This window comes from Pleuronectes platessa, chromosome 19, assembly GCF_947347685.1.
Source record: "Pleuronectes platessa chromosome 19, fPlePla1.1, whole genome shotgun sequence".
Lineage (NCBI taxonomy): Eukaryota > Metazoa > Chordata > Actinopteri > Pleuronectiformes > Pleuronectidae > Pleuronectes > Pleuronectes platessa.
This window is the reverse complement of record NC_070644.1, coordinates 10,597,145-10,622,717: the sequence shown is the minus strand read 5'-3', so window position 1 is coordinate 10,622,717 and position 25,573 is coordinate 10,597,145. Positions and strand designations below refer to the sequence as shown.

The 25,573-nt window shown below is 41.2% G+C and overlaps 1 protein-coding gene across 12 annotated transcripts; it reads right to left on the bottom strand.

Moving 5' to 3' along the window:
• Positions 1-149: 149 nt before the first annotated feature.
• On the bottom strand, positions 150-24,704 carry add1 (adducin 1 (alpha)). 12 transcript variants are annotated; one of them, XR_008342368.1, is made up of 20 exons: positions 24,552-24,704; positions 17,200-17,403; positions 16,771-16,933; positions 16,333-16,484; positions 15,867-15,947; positions 15,575-15,724; positions 15,331-15,474; positions 15,110-15,208; positions 14,499-14,672; positions 13,973-14,230; positions 10,232-10,327; positions 10,012-10,104; positions 8,524-8,610; positions 7,531-7,687; positions 6,755-7,123; positions 5,510-5,611; positions 4,667-4,704; positions 3,810-3,825; positions 2,845-2,898; positions 2,293-2,397 (listed from the first exon to the last, which is right to left on the bottom strand). XR_008342368.1 is itself a non-coding variant. In XM_053447763.1 (19 exons), the coding sequence occupies exons 2-17, from the start codon at positions 17,392-17,394 to the stop codon at positions 4,670-4,672; spliced, it is 2,355 nt and encodes a 784-aa protein (XP_053303738.1). In that variant the 5' UTR covers positions 17,395-17,403; positions 24,552-24,704; the 3' UTR covers positions 2,282-2,898; positions 3,810-3,825; positions 4,667-4,669. The 12 variants fall into 12 exon arrangements, 9 of the variants coding, with proteins under 9 accessions (XP_053303734.1, XP_053303742.1, XP_053303735.1 ...); XR_008342367.1 differs by having other exon boundaries at positions 4,671-4,704; XM_053447763.1 differs by having other exon boundaries at positions 2,282-2,898.
• Between the last annotated feature and the right edge of the window lie 869 nt (positions 24,705-25,573).

Below are 25,573 nucleotides of genomic sequence, written 5' to 3'. Positions count from 1 at the left end.
ACAATATAAAAACGTACTAAACTGCATTATATAACAAATAACTGTAACACAAACAAGATTACATATTTACTCAATGCTGATGTTCTTTTTTTCCCCCAAGATTAATCTCACAGTCAAAACATAAACTTAATAGAATCACAACACAGCAATGATAATGAAGTGTTTTTTATTCATGGTTGTAAAACAGACAGAGCCAAATGAGAAGTGGAAGTTTTAAGTCTGTAGATGTTTTAATTGGAAGTAGTTCCGTCAGAACACAAATCTGCATATCTGAGGGGTAAAATAAAATAAACGTGTGGTTCACTCAGATGAAAACTATGAATACAAGGACTTTACTATAATCATCAGCACACGGAAGCTAAAATTAAATAGAATTAAAAGGGGTCATTAGTCAGGACAGTTTACGCTCTAAAGACTCTACACATGCAGTCCTTGCGGAGCTCTCAGCTTATATGTAGCTCTGTAGGTATAACACCTGCAATGAACAAACATTGAGGTCTATAATCACCACAGAGTAGGTGAAGTTTCCGGTTAGTGTTGTCTTTCAATTCACCATAAGTTAGACTGACTGATGACTAACCATTCGCTAACACAGGATGAATACACAGGGTTAGGAAGCAATGCACGGAGGTGGCCTTGGTATTAATGCCCTGTAACCTCAAGTACAACTCAACTGCAGTCACACTAATGATTATCTGTGAGAAAATAAAAATGTGAGCTGCTTTCGCCAGTGTGCGTTTACTGCAACTGGAAACACACAGGTAATCAGTGACAAAGTGGGTTTGCTCAGAGTCGAGCTGCAAACAGGAAAGTCCAGTTCTGAAGTAGGATTAATCATGCAGCTTCGTAAACGGAGACATTGTAATTTATATGCTTCCCCCCACATCTGTATCTACGTCTGTGATGGAGTGTGATTATCTGTGCGACAGTGGCTTATGAACGAGCAGGTTCACAGTGCTCCCTCACAGCAAGTCGTTATGGCTCAATCTACTTTCTGAGAAAAAGCGCGAGAGGTTTAAAATAGAGAAAAACAAAAGGAGGTACTCGAGAACAAAGTAACACGTATTCTCACACGATACAAAGCATATCTGTCTTTTTCTGCCTTTCACAGAAACAGAGTGAAATCAGGGGGTCAATTGAAAACAAAGAACCATTAATAGCAATAAATGAAAAAAAAATAAGATTTTCTTTACACATTCCTTCATACTAAAGACTTAAGAGCCAGAAGCAAATAAATCATTAACCCCATGTGAATAATCGACAAGCACAGCGCTCTCTTACACTTACAGGGATCATTCACACTGCAGATGTGGGTTTATAATAAAGTCGGTTATTGAAATAATCCACATCATCTTCAGACCTAAGTAAGATGCCTCTTCTGTGCTGAAACATTTTTGAAAAAAGTTTTTTACTTATTCAACAAACCTCTGATGTGACTCAGCTGGAATGCAGATCAAATATTGGATTATGAAGACGTTAATATGGATTCTGTGTGATTACATTTTCAATGGCTAAAATGATCCGCTGAAAATATCTCAACTGAGTTTCCTGCTAACACGTGATTAAAATGAATGCACAGCTTCAGAGGTTAAATTAGCACTATGCAATTTGGAGTTCTCTCCTTCAGCATTAACCTCCAGTTACATGAGAGGGTACAAGCTTCTCTTTCAGTGCATTTTAAAGACACTTAGACATTTTTGATACAATCCCAATACATTCTAGTGGTTACAACAGTTAAGTAATTCTCTGCTTTTCTTAAAAAAAAAAAAAAAAATATGAGGGTGATAAAACCCTGAAACCTCACATCGAGGCTGTGGGCCTGTAGTAAGAGACATGCGTGAAAGGCCAGACTGAAGACTGAATGCATTTCTCACAACTAATAGCCTCTAATAATTAAAAACCTTTATGCAATCATTTTTACACTGTATACAAAATTGGCACGCGCTAACGAGGAAAAATAGGTTAATAAGCCAGCGACAAAAAATGATATCAAAACAGCAAAAAGCGTAACTGTGTGTAACTGTGGCTTGCTCGAAAGGTGATACCATAGAGGACAAAAAGCAGAAATGAGTAGCGATCAGCCTCGAGGACTGCGCCAACGCTCCCCAATCTAGGACTCTGTCTTTTTTTTGTTTTTCTTAAGGAAGGAAGGAGTGCGGAACTTCTTTTTCTTTTTGGAGGGTGATTTGCAGGGAGACTCGTCCCCCTCCTGGTCGCCGGCGTCCGCGGCTTCCTCGCCCTCGGCTGCGTCCGCGTCTGCGGTGGCAGGGGCGGAGGCGAGGTCTTCGGCAGGAAGCGCTGGGGCGTCGGAGGGGTCGTCGGGCGTTAAATCTGGAAGGGTCTGTCTCAGGGTGGCTGCATCGCTCTCGTCTTTATAGGTTTGGTCAGGCAAGGAGTCTGGTGGAGGGGAAGATGGAGAGATATTGATTTTAGAGAATAGAGGGATGGAACTGTGCTGCTGAGCTTACACATCGGTGAGGCTAATACACTCTGATCACTGGATCAGCTAGAACCTCCACAGGATTTTCTACCTCACAAGAGTCCACTTGTCTACACAATATGGCGTCTTTAGTTCAGAGCATCTATGGGACTGTTATACAGAAATCATTTAAAGAGATCGGCTACACAGATACAATTAAATGCTCTTCAGTTTAAAAGAGTCTTAGACCACGAGATTTGAACGTTTCCAGACGCAACCATTCTACCTAAAGGAAAATTCTAAAAACACACTTGACTATATTCATCAACCTGACACTTCAAGCACCTTCAACTCAAAAGCCCAACCGAGATTCATAATTTCTATAACAAAGCAAACTTTATTCTTTCACCGCATTTTGGTTTTACCTTCATTTTACCAGGGAAATCTTAACGAGTGCAGTTCCCTTGCTCATTTGCACCCTGTGCACAAACAAACACAAGTGAAAAATATTCAAAAACTGATGTTTTCTGTGATTGTAATTTTTAAAACGGCACACATGTAAGTTCAAAGTTCCAAGAGGTGATAAAAGGTAAATTAGGTCAAAGCTGGCAAAGCCCAAGAGGAGCAATAACTTAATTTAATTTGGACATGTCTTCATTTATCTGTCTTTCCACAAACAAATACACAAAAGCAAAAGTTTAAACTTAAGTCGTTTCATTAACAAAAGAGCCCAAACAATATGGATTTTTGGGGGCCGATGCCGATACTACTAATTAAATATACAGTACATAAATGCACGTCTTTACTTTTACATAAACACAGATTCTAATGTTTTTAAAAGACTATATTGGTCGGGCTACATTTAACAATATTGATTTTGTATATTTAATGTCATACTTCACAAATCTGGAGGTTTTGTACCAGCTTTGATTTAATGAGGCTTTTCTAGTTATTATCGACATCAAGCTATTAAAGTAATTGTCTCATCCTTTAAAACAAACCTCCAGTGCCAAAGCAGTGAGTTAAAGAAGCAACAGGTGCTAATCCAGCATGTCTGGATCAGTAGATCTCCAGGAATCAGTTGCTCACACAGCATTCAAACCACTGCTGAAGGCTCACACCGTGCTGTCATGTGCAACACAACTACAGCTCAGATCAATTCTGATCTCGCTCACAAGACCTGAGACAACGCCACACACCAGTCTTCATTTTACATCTCTCATGTATGTCAGAGCAGAGATGAGGCCCAAAAAAAACATACACAGATAAAATGGAGGCTGAACCTCACACAGCCAAGCATCAGGCCTCAACCGCCTACAAAGCTAAAACACCAACAGTGAGTCTGAGCAAAGCCAATGAAAAGCCACACTGACATAAAGCACTGATGTACCTGGTAAAGGACACCTCTGAAAGACAAACATTCAAAAACACATTTTACAAAACGTTACCTGTAATTTTCCACGAGACAGAAATATACATACAGTCATAGAACATTGACAGAATGTGCATGTGTGCTAAAGAGGTTGGTTAATCTGACAGTGAATCGTTGGCGGGAAGAAAAGAGAGGTTATCTAACATAAAAAGTTTGTTAGGTTGTGAGGTTTACTTCAGAAACATCCTCCATTTATAGTTTAAATCAGACAGGAAGGCATTCCATCCATAAAGTTTATATAAAGATGGACGACATGACTGCTGTTCAACTGCTCATTGTTCCAGTCAGTTTGGTTTAATTGGTATTTGATGCTATAAAAACGGGATGAAATGTCATGATTGACAGCTGAGACCAACTCGTGATTAGTCAAGATCCTTTATCACAGGCCCACGATAACATAGCTTCACTCCACAATCACTACTACGCAGACTGCAGCGGCGCAAGATGATAATGGCCGTATCCCGGTTCGATATTTTGGCAGGATGTGAAGAAATGTCATCCATCTTTAGGTAAAAGTTTATGATCAGGCCTCAAAAAACTTATCAGTATCACTTCTTCTTGCAATTAATTTAAATTAACATTAAAACTGAGTATGAGAAATGGAGGCGCTCTGAAATAACCCCCATCAACAGGTCAGACAATCGTGATAAGACCGACTGAACAGTCACAAACCCCGGCAAAGGGGTTAGTTGAGACCAGAGAACAGATCTGCTACTGAAGCCATGCAAAGAAAAAAAGAGGGGTAAATGTTCAAACACAGGCGCGAGGGGTGACAGGTAGCTAGGAGGGTGGCGAGGAGGTGGAACTGTACGTACTTACTATGGCAATAGGTACTCTTTTGTATTTCCATCTCCTGATTGTAATCGCAGCCACAAAGAAGAAAAAGCACAAGTAGAAACAAATGTCTATGCAGGTCAAACCACAGGCACTGTGTTAAAATTAAAAAAAAGGGGAAATTAAATTATAAAAAAAAAGAATGGTTGGGAACCATTCTTAGTAGACCCCAAAAGATGGAGAATGGAAGTGAAGGGGTAAAAGAGATATTGTACACAGAGAGACATGTTATAAAACAACATTTTTGCATATTCGATTACACCTGTGTTCAAAGCCACCCATCCCTTTCCTCCCACTGACGATAACTTTGCTTTTTGCAGACTGTAGCTCGTAATTGATACCAATTATTCTTTCAATAAATGTATCTTCCGGGATGTTTTTGAAGCCAGTCTGAGTATCATCATCGACTATACCGCTGACATAGGTGTAATCCAATAGTAATAAAGACCAAGAGGGGAAAAAAAAGTAAATATATATATATAATTTATTATTCTCACTTGCAGCTTAAATCTTAAATATTTCCTGACATTGAGACTGGAGCTTTGTTATGATTATCTTCCCCTGAAGTGATCCATCTGTTAAAGTATAAGTCTGATTAAATTCCCCAAACCTCTTGGCCTGTTATTACAGAAAACACAGCACAGCATCTGTAGTAGTATTATTAAAGACCACCACAACAACGACAGACCCCAAGACAGACAGGCAGGTGTATAGGCAGGAGCCTCTGCATTCCCTGCGTCGACCCTAGAAAGAATCAAACCACCCAGCCATGCTGAGCCACACAGGACCAGGGCGGGTAAGTTGAATAAATCAGGTAAATGTACCTTCATCTGCTCTGACTGGGGTGCTGGGGGGTGTGGAGGTGGTTTTCTGGCCTTTTGGCTCCTCCACAGGTTCAGCTAGTGGCTCTGGGTCTGGGTCTGCTTCTGGAAGGAAATCAGAAGAAATAAAATAGTAAGAATCTATAAGCTCAAATGAATAGGGAATAGGAAATCAACAGGCAACTTGATCTGGGTAGTTGCCTTCGCCAAGGAGGTCATGTTTCATCTGTCTTTGTTCGTTTGCCAGTTAGAAGGATTACGCTAAATCTACTGAACTGATTTCCATTAAAGGGGAGGGTTCGGGGATGACACAAATAAGAATTCATAAATATAATGTGTGGATCTGGATCAGGGGACAGATACATTTTTTCACTTTGAACAAATGAGATTCATGGATCTTGAATATGATTGTGGGCAATATAATGTGGATCCAAATATGGTTTCATAAGGGGACTGTTTAGCCTTGGCAGTGGTATGCGCCACACATTTATTTATCGTTTTTTCTGGACACAATTGAATATTTCTGATACTGGCTAAATGTATGATACATTTTTGACAAAAGACAAAGAAAAGGGAAGACAGCACACAGGACCGAACCAGGAAGAAGCGATAATCCGGAGAACACTGCAAACTCTTTCAAACAAACCCCAGTAAAACCAACCATTAAATATCCCAAAAGCAAAACTATCGTTAATTCCAATGGAAATGAGTGAGAGGCACAAGAGGGGGAGTAAACACCAAGAGAGATATTTTCAGGACAGGTTAGCAGGAAAAGCAGGACCACACCATTATTCAAGTCCACACTTGGGATGCTCTGATTGGATGATTGTGCTCAGACACAGCTTTGATCAAACAATTGAGCATCTTGAAAAAGAGGAGGATTTCAAATCTCAAAAATGAGCACCTCCTCTCTCTTGAGCTACTCCTCCAATCAAACTGCAGAAAGGTATCTGATCTGCCAGAGCTCTGATACCTTTGACAAGACATCAAAAAGAGGGATCGGGAGAAAAATAATCAAGCAGAGGCTTTAAGAGATTGAACTGTGGGTAGGGAGGGCGCTTGCAGATGTTATAAAAAAAAAAAAATGGCAACAAACTCCAAACCCCACAAAAAAGGAAAAGACACAGCAGGCGGGGGATGCCCAGACTCCCAGTGCAGCGGCATGTGGTGTGGTGGACCAGGACTGAGCAGGGGGGGAGGGAAGCAGAAGGCCAGAGTTTAGGCAGGACTCCGCTTCGTCTGGTGTACCTGGAGCCTGATCCGCCTTAGCTGCCTCTACCACTGACGGCTCCTTGCTGAGGGCTCGCAGCACAGCGCAGTGGAACTCCTTATGTGGGGAATCTGGAGCCGAAAAAACATCATCTGCTAGCGTCCCTGCGGAAGAAGTGCCATCCCGAGTCGCCCCAGCCCCGCTGGAGAGGCCGAGGGAAAAAGAAGTCTGCTCAGAGGCCGGGGTAGCAGCTACAGGTGCCGTAGGCGGGGCTTTCTCTAAGCTGAGCGAGCGAGTTCCCGATTGTAGAGGTGTGGAGATGGAGGCTTGACCTCTCTGGGGTGTCTCAGCTTCAGGACAGGATGCGCCGTAGGCTGATCCCTCCCTACTAGCGTCTTGTCCCTGCACTGTGAATCCATGAGTATGTGTGTGTGGAGAGATAACATCACAGTTCGGCCAATTTCAAGGTTAATAGATTTTTGCATCATTCTCAAGGATTTACCCTTCATATCAAATAATGGCTGATGAAGATACAGTGAACCAGAAAGTATCACAGCTCAAATGACCCCTGTATCAATGCTTGCTATGTAGATTTAGCAAAGTGATTTGGTAATTTACCCTTATCTGCCCCAATATAAATTACAAACAGACCGATATATAGATACTCAATGGCAGCTGATGCAAGTTTTTCTCAAACAAATGTGTGACGTCATTAATTTTTGCCTAAAACAACTCAGAGCCATGTCGTTACAGAGAGGAGGTATAACAAGTTCATAGGTTCCGTATTGACTTTCTTTCATCCTGTCAGGTTTACCTTCAGGCCCTTTCTGATTCTGTTCCACTTCCCTGCGGTACTCGTCCATCTCCCGGTCGGTGAGTTTGGTGAAGGGGTTGGGACCCTGCTTGCTGACGATGACCCTGGGCTGGTACTCCTTTTCGATGATGGCCTTGGACGCCGTCACAAGCTCCCCCTTCAAGTAACACAGAGGAAAGTTGGAAAAAAGATGAGACATCGACTTGGGATGGATTACAGTTACTCTAAGTCACACATGGAAGAATTGTATATTTTTATAAGAAAGTTGCAGTGTAAAATAGTTTCTCTCAAAGTTTTCACAAGTGTGAAACAACTTGATTATCAAGATTAGAGGCCCCCACACACAGCTACTACACAGCATGAGCAGAAGTGCCAGCATGAGTACAAAATAGAGCAAACAGGCCATTGCAAAATTCAAGAAGCACATGCTATGATGTACTATCACTGGTTAATTCTTATTTTATTACGGAACAGTAGGTGCTTTCCCTTTTTTCATTCCTCACGATAACACCTTTACAAAAACCCAAGTAAGGACCTATTTAAATAAGGGTTATTGTACATTACCAAAATAATGGTAAAGGCAGTACTGCAGTAAACTAACAAAAAGCAATAATTGTGCTTTTTAAAACCAAATATTTAATTAATCAAATTCTACACAATGTTTTAATTGTGTGTAAAACAAACAGAAAACCTTATTTCCAGCATCTAACACCTGCTCAGGTCAACTTTTTTTTATTATCATGAAAATCAAATACAGGTCACGATCGATTCATAGCTGCCACAAAAACAAAACATAAATTTAACAATCCAATATATAAACAGTCTGGGTCACAACATAATTGAAACATAGGAGCATTATAAATTTCCTCATCCTAGAACTATCATCCACTTCCTCTGCTCATATATCAAGTGTCTGCTGGCTCAGAGGAATGGTTGACTGCAGGATGGTGTGAAGTACGGGTGAGTGGCATTTGTGGCTGGAGCATTAAGTACCTTTCTAATTGATTTAGCAGGACTATAGGACCCCTCGGACACATCAAGGCCATCAATAGTATCAGTACAGTCAGACAGAGGGGCGTCCTGCAATAGTAAACCCAGTAAGGTGGGGGGGAAGGGGCACAACCCAGCTCTTAATCACCAGCACAGTCACATTAATAGTCTGTCAGGCAGGCTTGTGTGTGCAGACGTTCACGAACATACCACCATTCACACACTCACAGAGGTGGAAAGACGTCGCTCAACAAAAATCGGACTTGATTGTACTATACTATAAGTACTATAAGCCTAAGTGTTTCTTAAGATGAAATTAGACAAATATGATCTATGTCACATAAATAGCAACTGGAGCCTTGATGATATGGATTATTAAAATATCATTATTATTAAAGCTGAAAGTTTCTCAAGGCGAGTCTTGCATAATCCTGTTTGAAAAACTGTTAATTTGATTTGTCAACCTGACTCTTCAAAATCTATCATATAGAACTTAACAATGTCCCGAAGAAGACATACTACTTTCCACTTCTGCATACACACATAGCAACATACAGGTGTATATGTACATAAACACTGGAAGGTACATGCAAATAGAGATGGTTCTGGAAAAGCGGTGGGGCTGTAAAAAGCAAAGCAGCATTGGGATAAACAGCCACGAGCATGCGTCGTAAAGAAACTATTTACAAGAGGGGAGAAGGCTGTGCAGCGATTTTGACTCGTGACTGTACCGGCACACTTCATCTGCCCTTGTTCTGCTTTTCATGGTGTTTGTGCCGATTCGAAAAGACTTACCTCCCCAGCCAAGGTCGAGTAAATCATGCAAACCAAAATGAAACTCAAACTGACTAAGCCGTCAATCTGTTTTTTGCATTTGTACCTCTCAAAAAAAGATAAAGGATTCATGCACAGGAAAAAAAACAGTAACGGGTTTTCTTGAACATTTCAAGATACCAAAATGCCTGCAAGTGCTGAGTATAAGTAACTAAACTCTGAATGATGCAACCCTGATGTATGAAAATGGAGACAACCTGAAGCTGGCAGGTCTGGAGAGCAGAGTGAGGTTACCTCTCCCACATGTTACTCACCTGCCACATTGACAATCTCTGTGGTTAGAAAATAATGTCAGAGTTACAAAAGTCACTCCATGCTCCACAACATGGAGGACGGTTCTTTTAGTATTCATAAAGAAGATTCTCCTCGACAAAACTGATGTCGGATCAGATTCAATAATACTTTGAGTTGCAACCAATTGTATTTCATTACAGCTTAGTGTAGAGGGCATCTTAACACAAAATTCACAGATTGCAGCGTTTTGGTTTCAGGAGTGACGCCAGACCTGGAGAGACTGATTTGGAGTTTTAGGTGTTTTTGTAGCTCAACACAGGACACAAAATCTCAATCGTTTCATTAGCATGAGACAGATATTTCTCTCCAGGTCAGGGTAATTGCGGCAGTGCTGGTTTTAATGTGGTGCCTTCACAGACTGACCTGGGTGAAGGTGCGATCCCCGACGCTGCTGGCACAGAGAACCTGAGACTGGGGTCCTGCGGTCTTAATGTCCTGCAGGTTCTGCTCCCGGATCTAAACAAGGCAACAACATTTAAAGTTATGAAGGAACAAGAGGAACAAGTGCATCATCATTCTAATGCAATGCTAAAAACCGGAAAAGCATCAATGAGTAAATAAAAATGTAAAAAGGCTGCGATACCTTATTCCGCATTTCCAGGACGTCCTTTGGGTTGGTGTTCAACGGGATGAACTGATTGGCTGCGGCACCCTGGCGGAGGCCGTCTTCCTTTGACCACTGTGAACACCAAATAACGTGTTTTAAAAAAACAACTGAAACCAAATCTAGTGACTGACATGAAAACCCAAGCCAGAAAATAGATCCAGACAAAATATTATGCAGGCTTCACAATACAAGAATCATGCTGAACTGAAATGGACAAAGTTGGACAACTGTAAAAAAAAAAAAAACACTGAAGGTAAAAAGCGAACCAATGATGATGAAGGAACACAGAAGACAATAAGTTTAATTTGTACCTTAGTTTAATTAGCGGTGGGCAGGTCTACATAATTTCCACCAAAGCATATCGTATCTAATGCTTATTCATCAATTTAGATTATTGGCCTGGCGGGATGATACAATCTAATTGAGTCTAGTTTGATCGATTTGTGAACAAAGACCAAATGAAATGGAGCCTAAATTATATTAAATAGAGAGCATTAGGACAAGCAAAACACAAAATAACATTTTAGGTGTTTTTAGTGTAGAGCTGGTAATTTAAGTAATTTATCAGGAAAACGAAATAAACAATTGTCCTAGAGACAAGTGAAGAAATGTGTCGGTGCAAGTAACAAAATACATTTAAATCTGATTTCGAAATTTATAGATGATGCTACTCATTATACATCAAATTAAAGTGAGTGTTTTATTTAATATATATATTCAGGCTTAAGAACCAAGGTTGACGGAGTTTTGAAACGATGAACTTGCACATAGTGAGACGTGTAATCACAGTTCAGACTGTGAAAGTTAACAATTGAAACAGTGACTTACATGCATGTCATAAAATGTATGAATTATGAGTATAAATATGATACAGAAATTATTGCTGCTGTTGCAGGACTATTACTATTTTCTGATCATTTGTTTTTTCCAGGTTTCATAGCACCATACTGAGGCTGCTAATCTCTTAATCTTTGTCAGTGTGTTTCTCCCAGCAGGACCTCAAGGTCCTCAGTATGGAAGTGTTCATTTTACTATTTGGGGACAATTTTGTCACATAAACACAAACTCACAAACTGAATAGAACAGGCAGCTTTACAAAAGGTAACATTTACGGGGGGAAAGTATTAATAATTTAGGGTAAGAAAGAAAATGTTCTTCCATAGGGGTCATTATGTTTTAAGCATCCTACCGATGGTTCTACACTCCTTAGGTTATACTGCTTTTGGGATGGTCAGTGTCGGTAAAATGAAGAAAACTTTTTTTGCACGACAACCTTTTGTCATCATCATTGATGTACCGTTAGAGTTTAAAATATAAACAAAGAAGGAGCACACAGAAGGAGACAAATGAAAACATCACACAATGACAAAATGGTGAAAGGGTTAGGGGAGGGAAGACAGGTGGTAAGAGGTGAGGGAGGGTGAGGGGCGGCTGGGTGACTTAGACGATGAGGCTGGCTTACGAAGCGAGAGTGGCAGTGAGGGGTGAGCTGGCATCACCAAAGTCATTTCCCAGGCTGATATACGACAACAAGGACAACAGAGAGAGAAACACACCCGAGCACACTCGCCCATGTTGGGTCAGAAATAATAACAGCTACTGTCACAGAGCTACAATGTAAGACAAGAGTGCATCTGTCCGGCAGAGGTTTAAACCTTTTGTTGTCATGTTAAATATGCTCTTGTAAAATACCCCATCGGCTTCTTTTAAACCTGGTAATGCTCAGCATGACTGAGGGAAATTAGAAAGAAATCTTCCCCCATTTCTTGCATTAAACTGAATGAGCAGCAGCGCATGAGTATACGAACAAAATCTCCATGCAAAACGTTTTACTTGACCTTTATAAACTAAGCATGTAATTTGCAGTGGAATGCGTAAGCTCATGACTTCATTCCTGTGTTTACTATAAGCTTGGCTGGTTAGCTGCTGAAACCAGGGAGCTGGATGAGGAAGGGATTCCTTGATGGAAGTAGCTGGGTTGGGTTGGTTGGGAATGGGATGAACATGTAAACATGATATACTCACTGAGAAAGAGTCTCACAACACAACATTTCCTACTTTCCCAACAGGAGATAATTGATTCAAAAGTCAGGTCAAATTTCATGGCTTATTGTTCGTCATTGTTTTTCTCTAGTCAGACAAAATCCACTCATGCAGGCTTTGAAGTTGAACTTTTTTCAGAATCAAAAATGAAATCAGAAATAAGAGGAAGCAAACATAATAGAGCAAACGGTCACAACTGGAAGCAGTTGCAGAAGTTTAGCTGGGCTCAGACTACAGGAGTTGTAAAAATCCGGTTGTGACACAAACGCCTTGCAGATATTGTTCTCTAGAGTCTTTTACAAACCCACACAGCAATATGAGAAAATAATGGAACATCAACCTCTATTAATATTATTGCTTACTGCATTGACGCACCACCTCAGATCTCATGGACAGGCATATAAACAAATAGAGGGAGGCATGGAGCAACAACTTGCTCTAATGTTAATAAACAAGAGGAGAAGACAAAATAATTCTAAATGAGAAATGGTTAGAAAGACGCAGTCAATCGGGTTATCTATTCTTCTGGTTAGAGTTTTACTGTCAACAATGTCACGCTAGCTGGCATTAAAATCTGAATGTTTCCCATCGCTTGGCAGCACCAGTCTTTCTCTTAAGCTGTTGTGGTCCTGATTTTAAATCCGAAATATCAAACATATTAACCATGTAACCCATCTCCCTACAGGATAATCTTGACCGGACAAGGTACCGACTAAGGTTTTAGGCATATTGGGGATAACTCAGCCCGAGTGTCCTGTAGTCTGAGCTCAATTTAAGAACAATTTTAAATCACAAAAGCAGGATGCATTAATCTTTTGCAAAGGAAGTTTTTGCTTGGTTTTGTGACCACAATTTTTTTTTCTTATCCAAAAATGCAATTTTCTGGAAGTGAAACACATGCCTCCTCCCTCCTTAATACAGAGAATATTAATCTTCTGAGATGTTTAATAAATCTCACTGACCTTACTTTTTTTTAATCTGTTCTCCTAACTAATTTTTTTTGCAACAATACTTTGCCCTCATCAAGATGCAGAGACAAGAAAGTAAAAGTGTTTTACAGAACGAGCAACAATGTGGTTTGCGGCAACACATCACAGCTTCTTCCCACATTCAACCGCCCACTCGAGGACTCATGCCACACCCCTGCTGCTCGCTCCTTCGGGGAAAAACATCAACACCAACAATGCACTTCACTACAACACATGCAGTGGGGCATGCTGTGGGGAGCTGGCCTTGCATCATGAGGCATTAGGAGACCAGGAGGGAGAAAAGATTAAAGAAAGTCAGTAGATAATCACAGCTGTTCTACACAGCAACTTAAAGAGCAGAGGTAACTGCATTAGAAAGGTGGGTTAATAGGATGTCTGAAATCACAGGTTAAAAGAGCCTAAAAGAAGTGAAAGTTAAATTTTGTGAGCACATAAAAAAGGCTCAAGAGAAGATGTAAAAAAAAAAATACAGCTTTGTACTGTACATTAAGTCCTGCCTGTCCCAAGGACCTCAGGATGCCAACCAACTACCCGTATCCATCAACAAGGTGAATCTAAAATCTATACTAGGAACAATAAGGTAGGCACAGACCAAGCAGTTGGTTATACAGCTTGGCACGCAGACACCGGACGAGAGAGACTGCAGCAAGGGTTTGACGTGATCGTGTGTTATGTTCGTCCACACCTTAGGCTTCGACTTGGGGCTGCTGGCATCAGGCCCATCCTCGCAGGGCTCATCGGGCCGGCCACCGGCATTGAGCCAGCGGGTCTTGTCACGCTGGCCGCGCTGGAAGCTCTGTTTCAGCGGGGAGCGAGCGCCTGAGTCGCTGTCCTCCCCGTATGAGTAACCACCATGGACAGAGGGAGTGTTCTCCACATCACTGTATTTTTTACCTCTGTCCCGCAATGCCGGGCAGCGGTAAGGATAGCCCGTCCTGTAGCCCTGGACAACAAGAAGACAGAAGAGAACAGCGGAGGTTTAGAATAGGGTTAATACACAATAGAGTGGAATAATTTCAAAGACTGCAAATATCTGTTATTAATGTAAGTCCCAACCACGTGAAGGAGGGGAAGTGGGGGTAAGTTAATCCAGAGGCCAGGGCTCCCGGAAGTTTAAGGATTAGTTACTTTCCCTCCAAATGTCCTGGAGTGGCCTAAAAAGCATCAGTTTTTGTTATAGTACGTCCCTTTTTCCTCTTTTTTGTACTAACCAAATTGTCGAGCATTCTCATAAACGCCTCAAACTCCTGCTCCCCGACTTGCCACTTGGGGTTTGAAGGGGACCCGTCGCCGACCGGCTCAGGGACCTTTGAACGTGACTTATATTTCCCCGGGTCCAGCATCACCAGATTGTCTGGCCCTCCAGCGCTGGCCAGTGTTCGCACCTGGAAAAATGTATTGGGGAATACAGACAGACAAAGAAACCACAGACAGTTCCAGAAAACAGAAGGAACAAAAATGTTTGACATACACAGGCACACCAACATAACGCACACACATAGACATTGATGAAGAAAGTGAAACATATAAAAAGATGTGGAGAGACAAGAGACAAAGACAGTTGTTGTGATAAATGCAAACAAACAACGCTATCATGACACCACATGAAAATACATGGTGGTCCATGTGATACTATAATAGAAGAAGCACAGTAGAAACCTGTCTTTTCAAAACGTAAATAAGAAAATATAGAAACAGCATTTTGTGATTTTAAAATATGATAACGGACTTTTATGGTGAGAGTTTCAGAATGAACAGCACCAAATCAGTCCCAATAGCTTTTTGATTAAATTCGATTTACAGAGCTCAGTGTGTGTTGTACCTGGATTTCACAGGCAGCGACCAAGTTGTGCATGTAAAAGAAAGCTTCCTCTACTGTTTCACCCACGGTCACCAATCCGTGGTTCCTCAGGACGAGCACCTGGGACACAGGAAAGATCCAAACTATTACTACTGGTCTAAAATAAAAGTTACTTAATGAGACTTAAATGCACGGAAGCAATATTTTTCTTATTTTCATTCACATATAAACAGAGCTGTTACCTTGCTCGTAGGGCCTAGGTTTCTCTGTATAAGCTCACTCTCCTCCTTATCCACCAGTATACCGTGGTAGTCATGGTAGGCCACCTCGCCCAAAGACAGCGCCTCAGGTGAGAGGGGCAACAGGCCGCATTTCATGGCTGACACCTGCAACCAAAGAAATAAACAACGCCACACAACATAAGATTACAATGTACCTATGTCTGTTTATTCTGCATATTATTACGGTGTAGTCACTGTCCCTTACCGCAGCACCTGCAGCTGTGTGTATATGTACGATACATTTCACATCGGGTCGGGAGGTATAGATGGAAGAGTGGAGAGTGAAGCCGGCCTGGTTGACTCCAAGGTTGGTGCTTCCCCGATCGACTACCTCCCCTTGAATGTTTATCTTCACCTGGAAGGCAGGGGGTGTCAGACAATAAAGCATAAATAACAGCTTTGAGTTTAGCTTTAAATCGTACAACATAATTTAAGGAGAAATAGGGTTTCATTTTCTGAAGAAAGACAGAGTTCTATTAGATTAGACAGATTCTTACCAGACTGGAGGCCGTGACTTCACTGAACAGGAGCCCAAAAGGGACAATAAGGAAACGCTCCTCATCTGAATTCACCCTGACCTACAAGACAGGAAGAAAGTCGAGTTAGATTACAGTGTTTCACACGGAAACTGGCTCAAATGAAGAGGAATCAAATTGATGAATTAATTATTGATGTTTGCGAAATAAAGTTCAAAGTATACCTATACTAGTGCTCGGCTGAATACTTGGTTAAAGAGTCTAGAAAATGTTTGTCTTGTCATATGAACAAAGTTTATAAAGTTTTATTAAATGCCCTTAAAAACAGATGTTACTGTCAGCAAGCGTTTTCATTTTGTGCGTGTGTATATGAATGCAGTTTCACACGTGATAAGATTTATCTTCTTTAGAGCCAGATTTGATTAAACCATGTGTCCCTCTGGCATGCATCAGTTGTCACGGTAAGTTGTGTTATCAAGAATCTCACTGTGAGGTGGTTGTAGATGAGCTCGGACCAGCTAAACAAGTCAGCAAGCCGATAAAAGGCGGCCAGCTTGCAGCGAAGTAGCTTCTCTCCTTTGTCATAGGAGATAGAGTCTGAGCCTCGCAGATCGTTCACGGGAGTCACCATACCCAAACCTGAGAGGAGGAGATGAAACAGACAGAAAGACTTAGAGACTGAAAAACTAAAATAACGCTGAGACAAGACATTAACTTTGCAAACATTTATAAAATATAACTGCTGTATAAATTGAAGTTAGAGAGAATACTGATTACTGGACAGCAGGAAAGAAAGAAATCCGATTGGACTCTTTGTCCAGTCACCAACTCTGTCACATGCTGCATCACTCACTGTGAGCATAGACATAACGTGGCTGAGGTCAAAAAGACACACACACACACACTCATTCTCTTCTGTGCTTACTCATGTTGAGCGCTGCCATGCCTCCTTGAGGTGCAGCGGGATACATGGAAGGCATGCTGGTGGTCATGAAGTCTGCGATCTGCTGCAGTGCCAAAAGGCTAGTGGGCGTCTTCCCCTTTTTCAGCTGGTCCTGGATCATTGTCTCCAGCTCCTCGCAGAATGCCTGTCGGTCATAAACACAGACACGGATACAGAAAAAGAAAAATGTGTAAGGGTAAAACAATAAACAGAAGAGGGCACAGTGACCCAAAAAAGAACAGAAACAGAGAGGAAATAATTTAACAGTGTTTTAGTTTATGTCTTGCAAGTACACCCAATCTAGGACTGTGTCGTGTGTTAAACGGCCTGCTCCATGATATGGACTACTGCTACTCAATCAGAATATGAATATGTATAAACACATTAATTTCATATTTCTGTTCCACTGACCGGGCTCTGGAGTATCATGGAGACCCTCTTCCTCTGCTCCATCATGTTAAAGTCCTGCCGGAGGTCAGGCGCCATGTTCCTCTCCCTCTGGTACTCCGGGCTGCTCTCGTCCACCCGGTCAAAGTACCGCTCCTTGTGGGGGGCAGTGGTGGGAGGGGGGGCCGTCACCACTCCGGCACCTGAATCGCCGTTCATCCTGGCCTCCTGCAGAGGGAAAAGGAATTTGTTATACCTATGATCACTTTCTAACAAATATATATACCCAAACATCTATTTCCCTAAAGCTAGACTAATATGAATGTTTATTGCATTAAATGCCAGTAAACTATGAAATAAAATGTCTATCCAAGCCATTCGTCCATTTTGTCTTTAAACATCTAGATTTGCCCAACCATCCCGCTCAATACCTGAAGATATTTGCTTTCGAAAAATATAAGTCAATTCAAGCAACCTATGTTCAAATAGTAGAAGCTGAACCGTATATATTTATGTATGTGAAATTATAACTTTTCAGTGAGCAACTTCGACCTGGGGTATTCTTCAGACTTTCAAATGATAAATTCTCATTTGTAGCCTTTGCTCATACAATACCACACTTTCCGTTCAACTGTTGCCCTACACAAGCTAACTGACAACTACAGGAGGAGATTAGGAGCCATAAAGCAAAGTGAGTGACAGATGTGTTACAGATCTGTGTCCATCCGACTGGCTGGGTGCATGTGAGGATAAATAGCTTCCACCTGTCAGTCACAGCACAGACGACTCAAGCTTTGACTCTGGAGGAAATGGGCAGGCTTCTGAGCACAGGGAAATGTTGGTGTGTGCAAGCATGCATGGGTAATGAAGGGGGGCTCTTGCTGAAACCGATGCAGCCCATTAGTCCGCATCAATACAAATGTTCAGCCAAAACTGCCATGACAACAGCAGACCAAACCCAAAGCATCCAGTATCACACTGAGACCTCACAAACCCTCCCTCTGTTCCTGCCAACTTCCACTGGTGTTCTGACACTTTCCACAAAAATCAAACAGAGTTTTCACTAATCTCAGCTCACCTGTCAACATTTACATGTCTATCTGTGCCGATTCATTAAGAGTAGAAATGGATAGCTTTTTTGCTAGATTGGCACCTTGGAGAGACCTCACACATAAAAGACATAACAATAATATGGAGAACTAGACAAACACTATTACATTTAAAGTGTAAAGGATGACTGGTTAAACTCAGGTTAAAGGATGTATGCTATTCAACTCATGTCATTATGGGCTGTTCTGCTATAAAAAATTACATGGCACATAAACAGGACCTACAAATGGCTCTCTACATAAGTAATTTAAAAAACAAACTGTAGATTTTGTTTGTTGATATGGTATTTTCCCCCCTTGTATTACAGTTGCATTCTCCTAGCTCTAATTGCGGAAGGAAAGCTGTTTTTTTGTTTCTCTCGTGTGATTAGGACATCAGTTATTGCCAGAACAATGAGAACATTACCGATTAGGTCTGTTGCCAAATTCACTCCTTAAAAAGCAAGACAAAGTCCAATTTTCCTGTTTATACAACTGTGCCTAAAAAATGTATGTACTTGGAGCTTTGTCATCTCAAAACAATGAGATATACATTGAAATAAAAAATAAAAATACACTGAAAGGATGTTTCCTTTAAGCTCGGTTCGTCTGGCAAAGTACGTTACAACACTGCTGTTTGCAGTTTTAGAGTGACTGGCCCTTGTCAGCCTGGTTTACAAGAGAAAAGTCCTAATGCCTCAAGACTGACCGTCAGGTCTCATTCCCGTAGGTTTGACTCACTTATGCTTTGTTTGCTGCCTGTTGTTGGTGTTGGTTTTTAATGGTAACAGCACGAGGAGAAACAAACATGACTGCAGAAAAGAAGCGATGCAAAGACAAACGACAAAACCGTGAGGGATTAAACAATTGAACTTCATTCTGTGGTGGAAAACTGCAAATAAAGAGCAAACAATGAAATTGTCTTACTATATTTATTACAAAGAAGCATTTGCAAAAGGATCAACCCAGATCTCTGCACTGCGAGTGTCAAGAGTCGATAATAAATCATTATTGCTGACTTATGAGAGAAATGAAGGACGAAGACAAAAGACCAGCGGCTGTCAAATATTCTTTTTACTCTGTAGTTCCATTCTGATGCCCGTAATGGTTACTAATTAAGAAATACTGGCTGTATGACCAAAATGATCCGGTAAAAGAAACCAATCTAGCACTGGCAATACCAATGGCCGCAGATGGACAAAGTTTTCTCCGTCAGTGCAGAACACTTCCGCCTCAGCAGTACCCCCCTCCTGCTCTCCTCAGAAATGTAGGTGCGGGGGGGCTCGGCTAGCCTCCACTCCTGTTACAGATTGCAATCGCTATGGAAACCAAAACACATTGCCATGGCAACTCTGGGAAACCCTTTAAAAGATTAGTGTTATGTAAGAACAACTGTGGGCTAGAATCATACTGCGAGCCAGTCAGTGTCACAAGGCGCACATCTTCGGACTGGTATTATAATTATTTTAAAAAAAATACTGCAGGGTTCCCAGAGTTATAAACAATCTCATTCAAATTACATGACCTGGTTATAATCTTAACACATGGACTGTCACTGGCACGCAGGAAAACCAAGACACCCTGCTGTTTTAAAAAATGCACTTGAGCTGATTCAGAGTCTGTAGCCGTGTAGGTTGGGAAAATAATTGAATCTTCTCCAAACCTGGAAACGAGTGAAAAAGGATTTTAAATAGATGATTTTGTTTTAAATCACATCTTTAATTAAAGCCAGTTGTCAGAGCAGCAGACGTAAGTAACAAATTCACCTTGTTTGAGATTCTGTAGCAGTGCAATGCTTTAAAGACCTATTGCAGAGTTAACACAGTGAGGACTGTCTTTGTATTTGAGGTGACATAATATGTAACAGCATGTGCACATTTAAAGCTGCCATTTCTGCCACCGTTTTCACTATGAATGTGGGAAACTCTGCATAAGACGCCTTTTCCCCCTCTGTCTCTAAGCAACAGGAAAACATTGTGATGATGGATTAAGGATCACATTCATGAAGTATGAACCAACTGCTATTATGTGAGAAATCAGAGAAGATACTTTGTTTTGTCATTATAAGTTTAAGTGTTTTTACATTTCATGCTTTAAAAGTATCAAAAGGGAAACTGCAGCCAAATAATAAAAACGTTTGAGTCTGTTACACCATCTCCCACAGGAACCTTAATGTGCTCATTGTTCTGCCTGCTATAAACTTGGTGGCAGACGACAGCCATTAAATTTGCTTTACTTCGACTAAAGGTTGCACTCACAGGAAACGAATGGCTTCACTGAAAGGGCCCGGGGCCGAACCCAAAAGAATGTCTCAACATGGAGAACATCATACATCTCACTGTCAGGAAACTGATTGTTTATGTTGCCGTTATTCCTAAGTCGAGGTCGTTTGTACGACTATCTGCACCATCTATGCGTGTCTGTGCTGCTTTAATTCTCTAATGTAAAAATAAGTAATAGTGTAGGAAAATGTTTTAATTCCCGCCAACATTCATACTCTAGAGCAAGAGCTAGAGAAATGGATATATAACAACATTGTGCCAAGTCAATAATCAAGAGGAGGTAAACAAATTAGACAAAAACTATTTATACATTCATTCAGTGTATTATAAACAACAGCCAGTGTAAATACGACATACATATCTAAAGTAGTGGAACTACTGACCCAACACTTACTTCCATCTGTGAATTAAACACAATTTAGATGTTCATACCTGACATTAGCATGTGTCTTCAGTCATCACAAGTTTAGAGCGCTGAGTATTTCAGTTCACACCAGGTGTGAGAATGTGTCTCCACATGCGTCTTGAAAGACTACGTGTAAACAGATCTATCTTCCCCGAATATGCAAACAAGCCCATAGATCATTTCCATTTGTAAGGACCAACTATGTTCGAAAGTAACAATACACTCCCAGTGTCTAGTGTGATAATTAAAAGAAGAAATCCAAACAATACAGAGTGAGTCTATTTGTTGTTGTGTTTCAAGCAAATTAAATCACACAATATATTAAAACATCCCCATAATATAGCTCCACAGCCATTTCAAAATTGTAGACATAGTTGACAAAGCCAGCTTCCGTGATTTGAGAACCAGCTGATTATGAATGTGTATAAAATACAGATGTGGCCTAGAAGACTTTTGGATACTGACTCCTATGTGTCCTAGACCATTTTTCAATGTGGTCAGACAGATAGGTCCTCAATGCACTTTGGACGCACTTACATTTGTAATTATAACTGTATAATCTGATCACCCAAGACCACGGCTTACAAGGATGATATACAACTATATATCCAAACAGGAAAATGAACTGGACGCTGTTGTTAAACAAGGACAGGATTTCCTCCACATGACTGACTCAGACTCATGTGTTGACCTGTAAATGACACCACTCAATACAGATGTTTCCATTCTCTGTGGAGGCAGCAATGAGGTAATGAGAAAGAGAGAATAAAAACAAGAGATGCACTGTAGATAGGAGTGCCAGACTCCCTGCTCTTCTGTGTTGGATGGCTTTTAGTCAACTTTACACTGCTCTGCATACATGTGAATGTTCCAATTTTAGCATATTTCTCTTTTGAAAGACGGAAGCTTGCATTAAACAATCTTTTCAGCATGACTAAGCTCTATAATAAAGATCCATTTAGTCCTTTCCAATAATATGCCAATCAAACAATCGCTCATGAAAAGATCCTTGTGTGTGAAAAGTCTGCATTGGTCCCTCTGTAAGTCTGTAAGTGTGTGTGTGCGTGCGAACAGCTGGGGTTTGAAGCAGTTAGTAGACATTAAGGAGAAGCACTCAAACCGGGCTCTTTATATCTCTGAGCTGGATGCCTGTCATTACTGGGGATCCACAAGCAACTGCTCTTTAGTTTGTGTGTGTGTGACAAACCACCGACTACCATGACTGTTAGGAATGGTTTAGATGTCATTTTAGCACTGCCCCATGTATGGCCCTGCACACTAGACAGTAATTTGTGCTGTTATTTACAACATGACCAATCGATTCTACAGCGCTTTAAGAAGACAAGGACATTAGGTCCTTTAGCAACATTACTTAAACTCTGCATACATTTCTGGGCCATTTTACTTCCTATATCAGTTTGTAAAGTAAAACGACAAAGTCCAGGTTGATTTCAAACCAAAATGTAATTGATGATCGGAAAAATGATTACAGCCAACTAAAAGTAAATGCTGTTTGATTTGTGAAACAAGAAAATCACAGTAGCTCTAAAAAAATAAATAAAAAAAAGTCTAAAATATACAGTAAGTAAGCTTCACCGCTGATGACAGTCAAAATGGAAAATGCATTATCTGACGCTGCCTGCCAGGGCCAGGAGAGACGCTGTGTTGTGTTAGCAGGCAAGTGCAGTGGCCTGGGGTTTATCTGGCTGTCGCATGTCATATGGGACATAGTGGAGGGAGATGGCTCTCTGAAACAACACACCCCTCCCTGTACAGTTTCCCTTCTCTCACTGTCCGGCCTGCACTATCATTTGCACATCTGTGAAGCCTTCTGCTGGATCAATATCTGACCCAAACATAGCAGCATACCGACTATCTCTACCGACCTCTGCAGTGTGAATGCAAGCTTGAGAATGAATGTTTAAAACATTTTGAGGAAAATGAACCTTCCTGAAACGCTACCAAGTGATCACATATGGAGAGGAAGGAGGGTTAGAGTGAAATAGTGAGAGGACTTAAAATGAGAAACACATTTTCAACTGCACTGCAGTCAAGGGTGTGGGCGTGGGGAGTGGGAGTAAAACAAACATAGAGCTCTGTATCTCGAGTGAGTGTGTATGTGTGTGTCGAGGGTGGTAACATGGAGCCAGACTGACAGAGCTAGGTTGTCTCCTTTGGGAGTTTCACTCATTCTAAGAGAATTACCAAAAGCAGGGAGTTAACATCCATCTGCACACACACACATACACTTTATCTGGCTTCGTTAATCCTTATACTAGTATGAATGTTAGGGGACTTCACTGTGCACTCTCGAAAGAAGCTAGATACGGGAAGAGCTTAGAGGTTATCTACTTCAGTTTGGGCCTAATAATAAACAACCGACTGTCAGTCAACAAGACACATTAATCCATTAACAACATCTTAAACATCAGCCAGGTTGAATAACAGTTTTCATTTTGAAAGTGCAGGGGTTCTCAAAGTGGGAGGCGAGGACGAGTGGATCCCTCGGAAAAAAGGGGAATCATTTATTTTCACTATAATTTTCTCCATACGTAAAATACTGATGGAATGTATGAACAAGTGTGTATATTTGGTGCTGGATGACATACACATCCTATAAAAAAAACACATAAAAACAAAGATCTTGTCAAATGGGGGTTCGCGGTCTCGTTTTAATGTGTATGAGAACAATCACAAGTTCCCAGGGCCCAAGGTGATTATATCAAATCGCATTTTTCATCCAAATCATGAAGATAGTAAATGTACTATTGTAAAAGCATTGAAGAAGCTTGATGCAGCAGTTTGTTTTAACATAGGTAAACGAAGGACTAATACAACTGATAGAGTTGTTACTGACAAGTCTACCAATGAACTATCATTGTATATGCACAACGTGGCCAATGCTGTATCTTGTTTTAACATAGACAACGAACCCAAAGTGGTGTTTGTTTCGTTTTGAGCATTGCATTAAGTTACAGACGGTTTGGCAATTCCCCAAGGGGGTTACTAATGCACCATACTCTATCTAATGCAGTGTTGCATGATCCCATTTCCTTTGAGCTGACTTGCAAACCCTTCTTACACTTTAAAACCGTTCATCCACGCGTGTCACTCTGCAGGACATGGTGTCTGTTGTCTGACCTCACACAGGAAACTGCTCGGCCGAGCACAGACCCGATCCCCCTGCTCCAGCAACAACAACAACACGCCCAGTTCAGAAACACGATGTGTGTAACTGTAACGGCCTGAGCAGCACAACAGTTACATGACTCCGATGTAAAACAATGCAAACACGGGGCCTGCTCGGGCAGCGGGCTAACGACACCCGGGGCGAGTGAAGACACACCCGTGTGCACGACCGACTGTGCCAGCGCCCCTAGGCCGTTTTGCTCATACACAAGAAACCATCTACAACTCTTTAAAACACGGAAATAGAAGTGTTTACGGTTTCAAAGCAGCTACAGCAAATCTCCACGGAGCGAACAAAACGCGTTAGCATCACAGTGAGCGGCTCGTCACTTTGAAACAACACGGCTCTAATATTGAACCGCAGGATGGGCCATGTTGTTTCCGACAGCAAGCGTCTGTTCCCGGGCTTACCCTCTCTGTGAAGACGCGGTGAAATAGAAGCAAGGCTCGGTGAAAGCAGGACGGTGGTCTTCTCCGTCTCGGTGTGCTTTTCTATCCGCTGCCCGGTGGGTTCAGAGCGGGTTTATCTCTCTGCTCGGCTCTGCGTCGTCGCTCCGCCCATCCGCCATCATCCCGCTTGGGTGCGGCCAAACGGGATGATCCGCCACTGGCCATTGGCCACTGAGGAGGCACGTGACAACGCCTTTCCCGAGAGTTGAAAGAGATGATTGGGGGATGAGTTGGGAGCCCGCCCACCTCCCGCAGCAGAAAGGGGGGTTTTAGGTTTAATGCTAAAAGCTAATTAGCTTAGCAAAGGAGCTGAAGCGTGGTTGAGATATACAATATGCTAGATAGTCATAGTTTCTATTATATTATACATCATATTTATATTCTACTGTCATATACCTGTCTTAAGTGTTGCTGTTTTATATTGTATAATTGTATTTATTGAACATTTTCAAATGTGTATGGAACAAATATATGAAGTATAATATAAATAAAATGATAAGCAATAGACAAAATAAACAAGAACCAAAAACATTGTTTATCAATAACAATATGAATAGCGAATAACAATTATGTTAACATTTATAGTGGTGGGGTTTGTCCTCCGAATCGTATTCCTCTATATTGTAGATCATTTCGCTTAAAGGGCTTAGAAGTAAGAGGGATATTCACTATGAAACACAGAAAGTGCCCAGCAACCACCAGCTATTTTCTTTATTTTTAATCAAATGTTTTAATCAAATGTTAAATATCTCCACTCACTAATTACTTATTATAGGGGAAGGTTTAACACATCATGAGGTAATTTAATCGACCAGCATATTAGAAATGTATGTAAAATAAAATTATAAGATTAGGTAAAAGCAAAAAAGGAAAGGAAATGCTTGCTAGAACAGGAGGGTTTATCCTGGTGCTGGTCTGTTGTTTATTTTCCAGTTTCTTCTACTTTTGGTGGAAGAAACTGAAATGATAAAAAAAAACATGCA

Excerpts from the sequence above, each read along its gene's own strand:
- add1 (XM_053447759.1), bottom strand. The coding sequence starts at position 17,394 with ATGAACGGCGATTCAGGTGCCGGAGTGGTGACGGCCCCCCCTCCCACC. Across the intron at positions 15,725-15,866 it reads AAGTCACGGCCTCCAGTCTG|GTGAAGATAAACATTCAAGG; the intron begins GTAAGAATCTGT and ends CCTGCCTTCCAG. Across the intron at positions 15,475-15,574 it reads ACACAGCTGCAGGTGCTGCG|GTGTCAGCCATGAAATGCGG; the intron begins GTAAGGGACAGT and ends CTTTGGTTGCAG.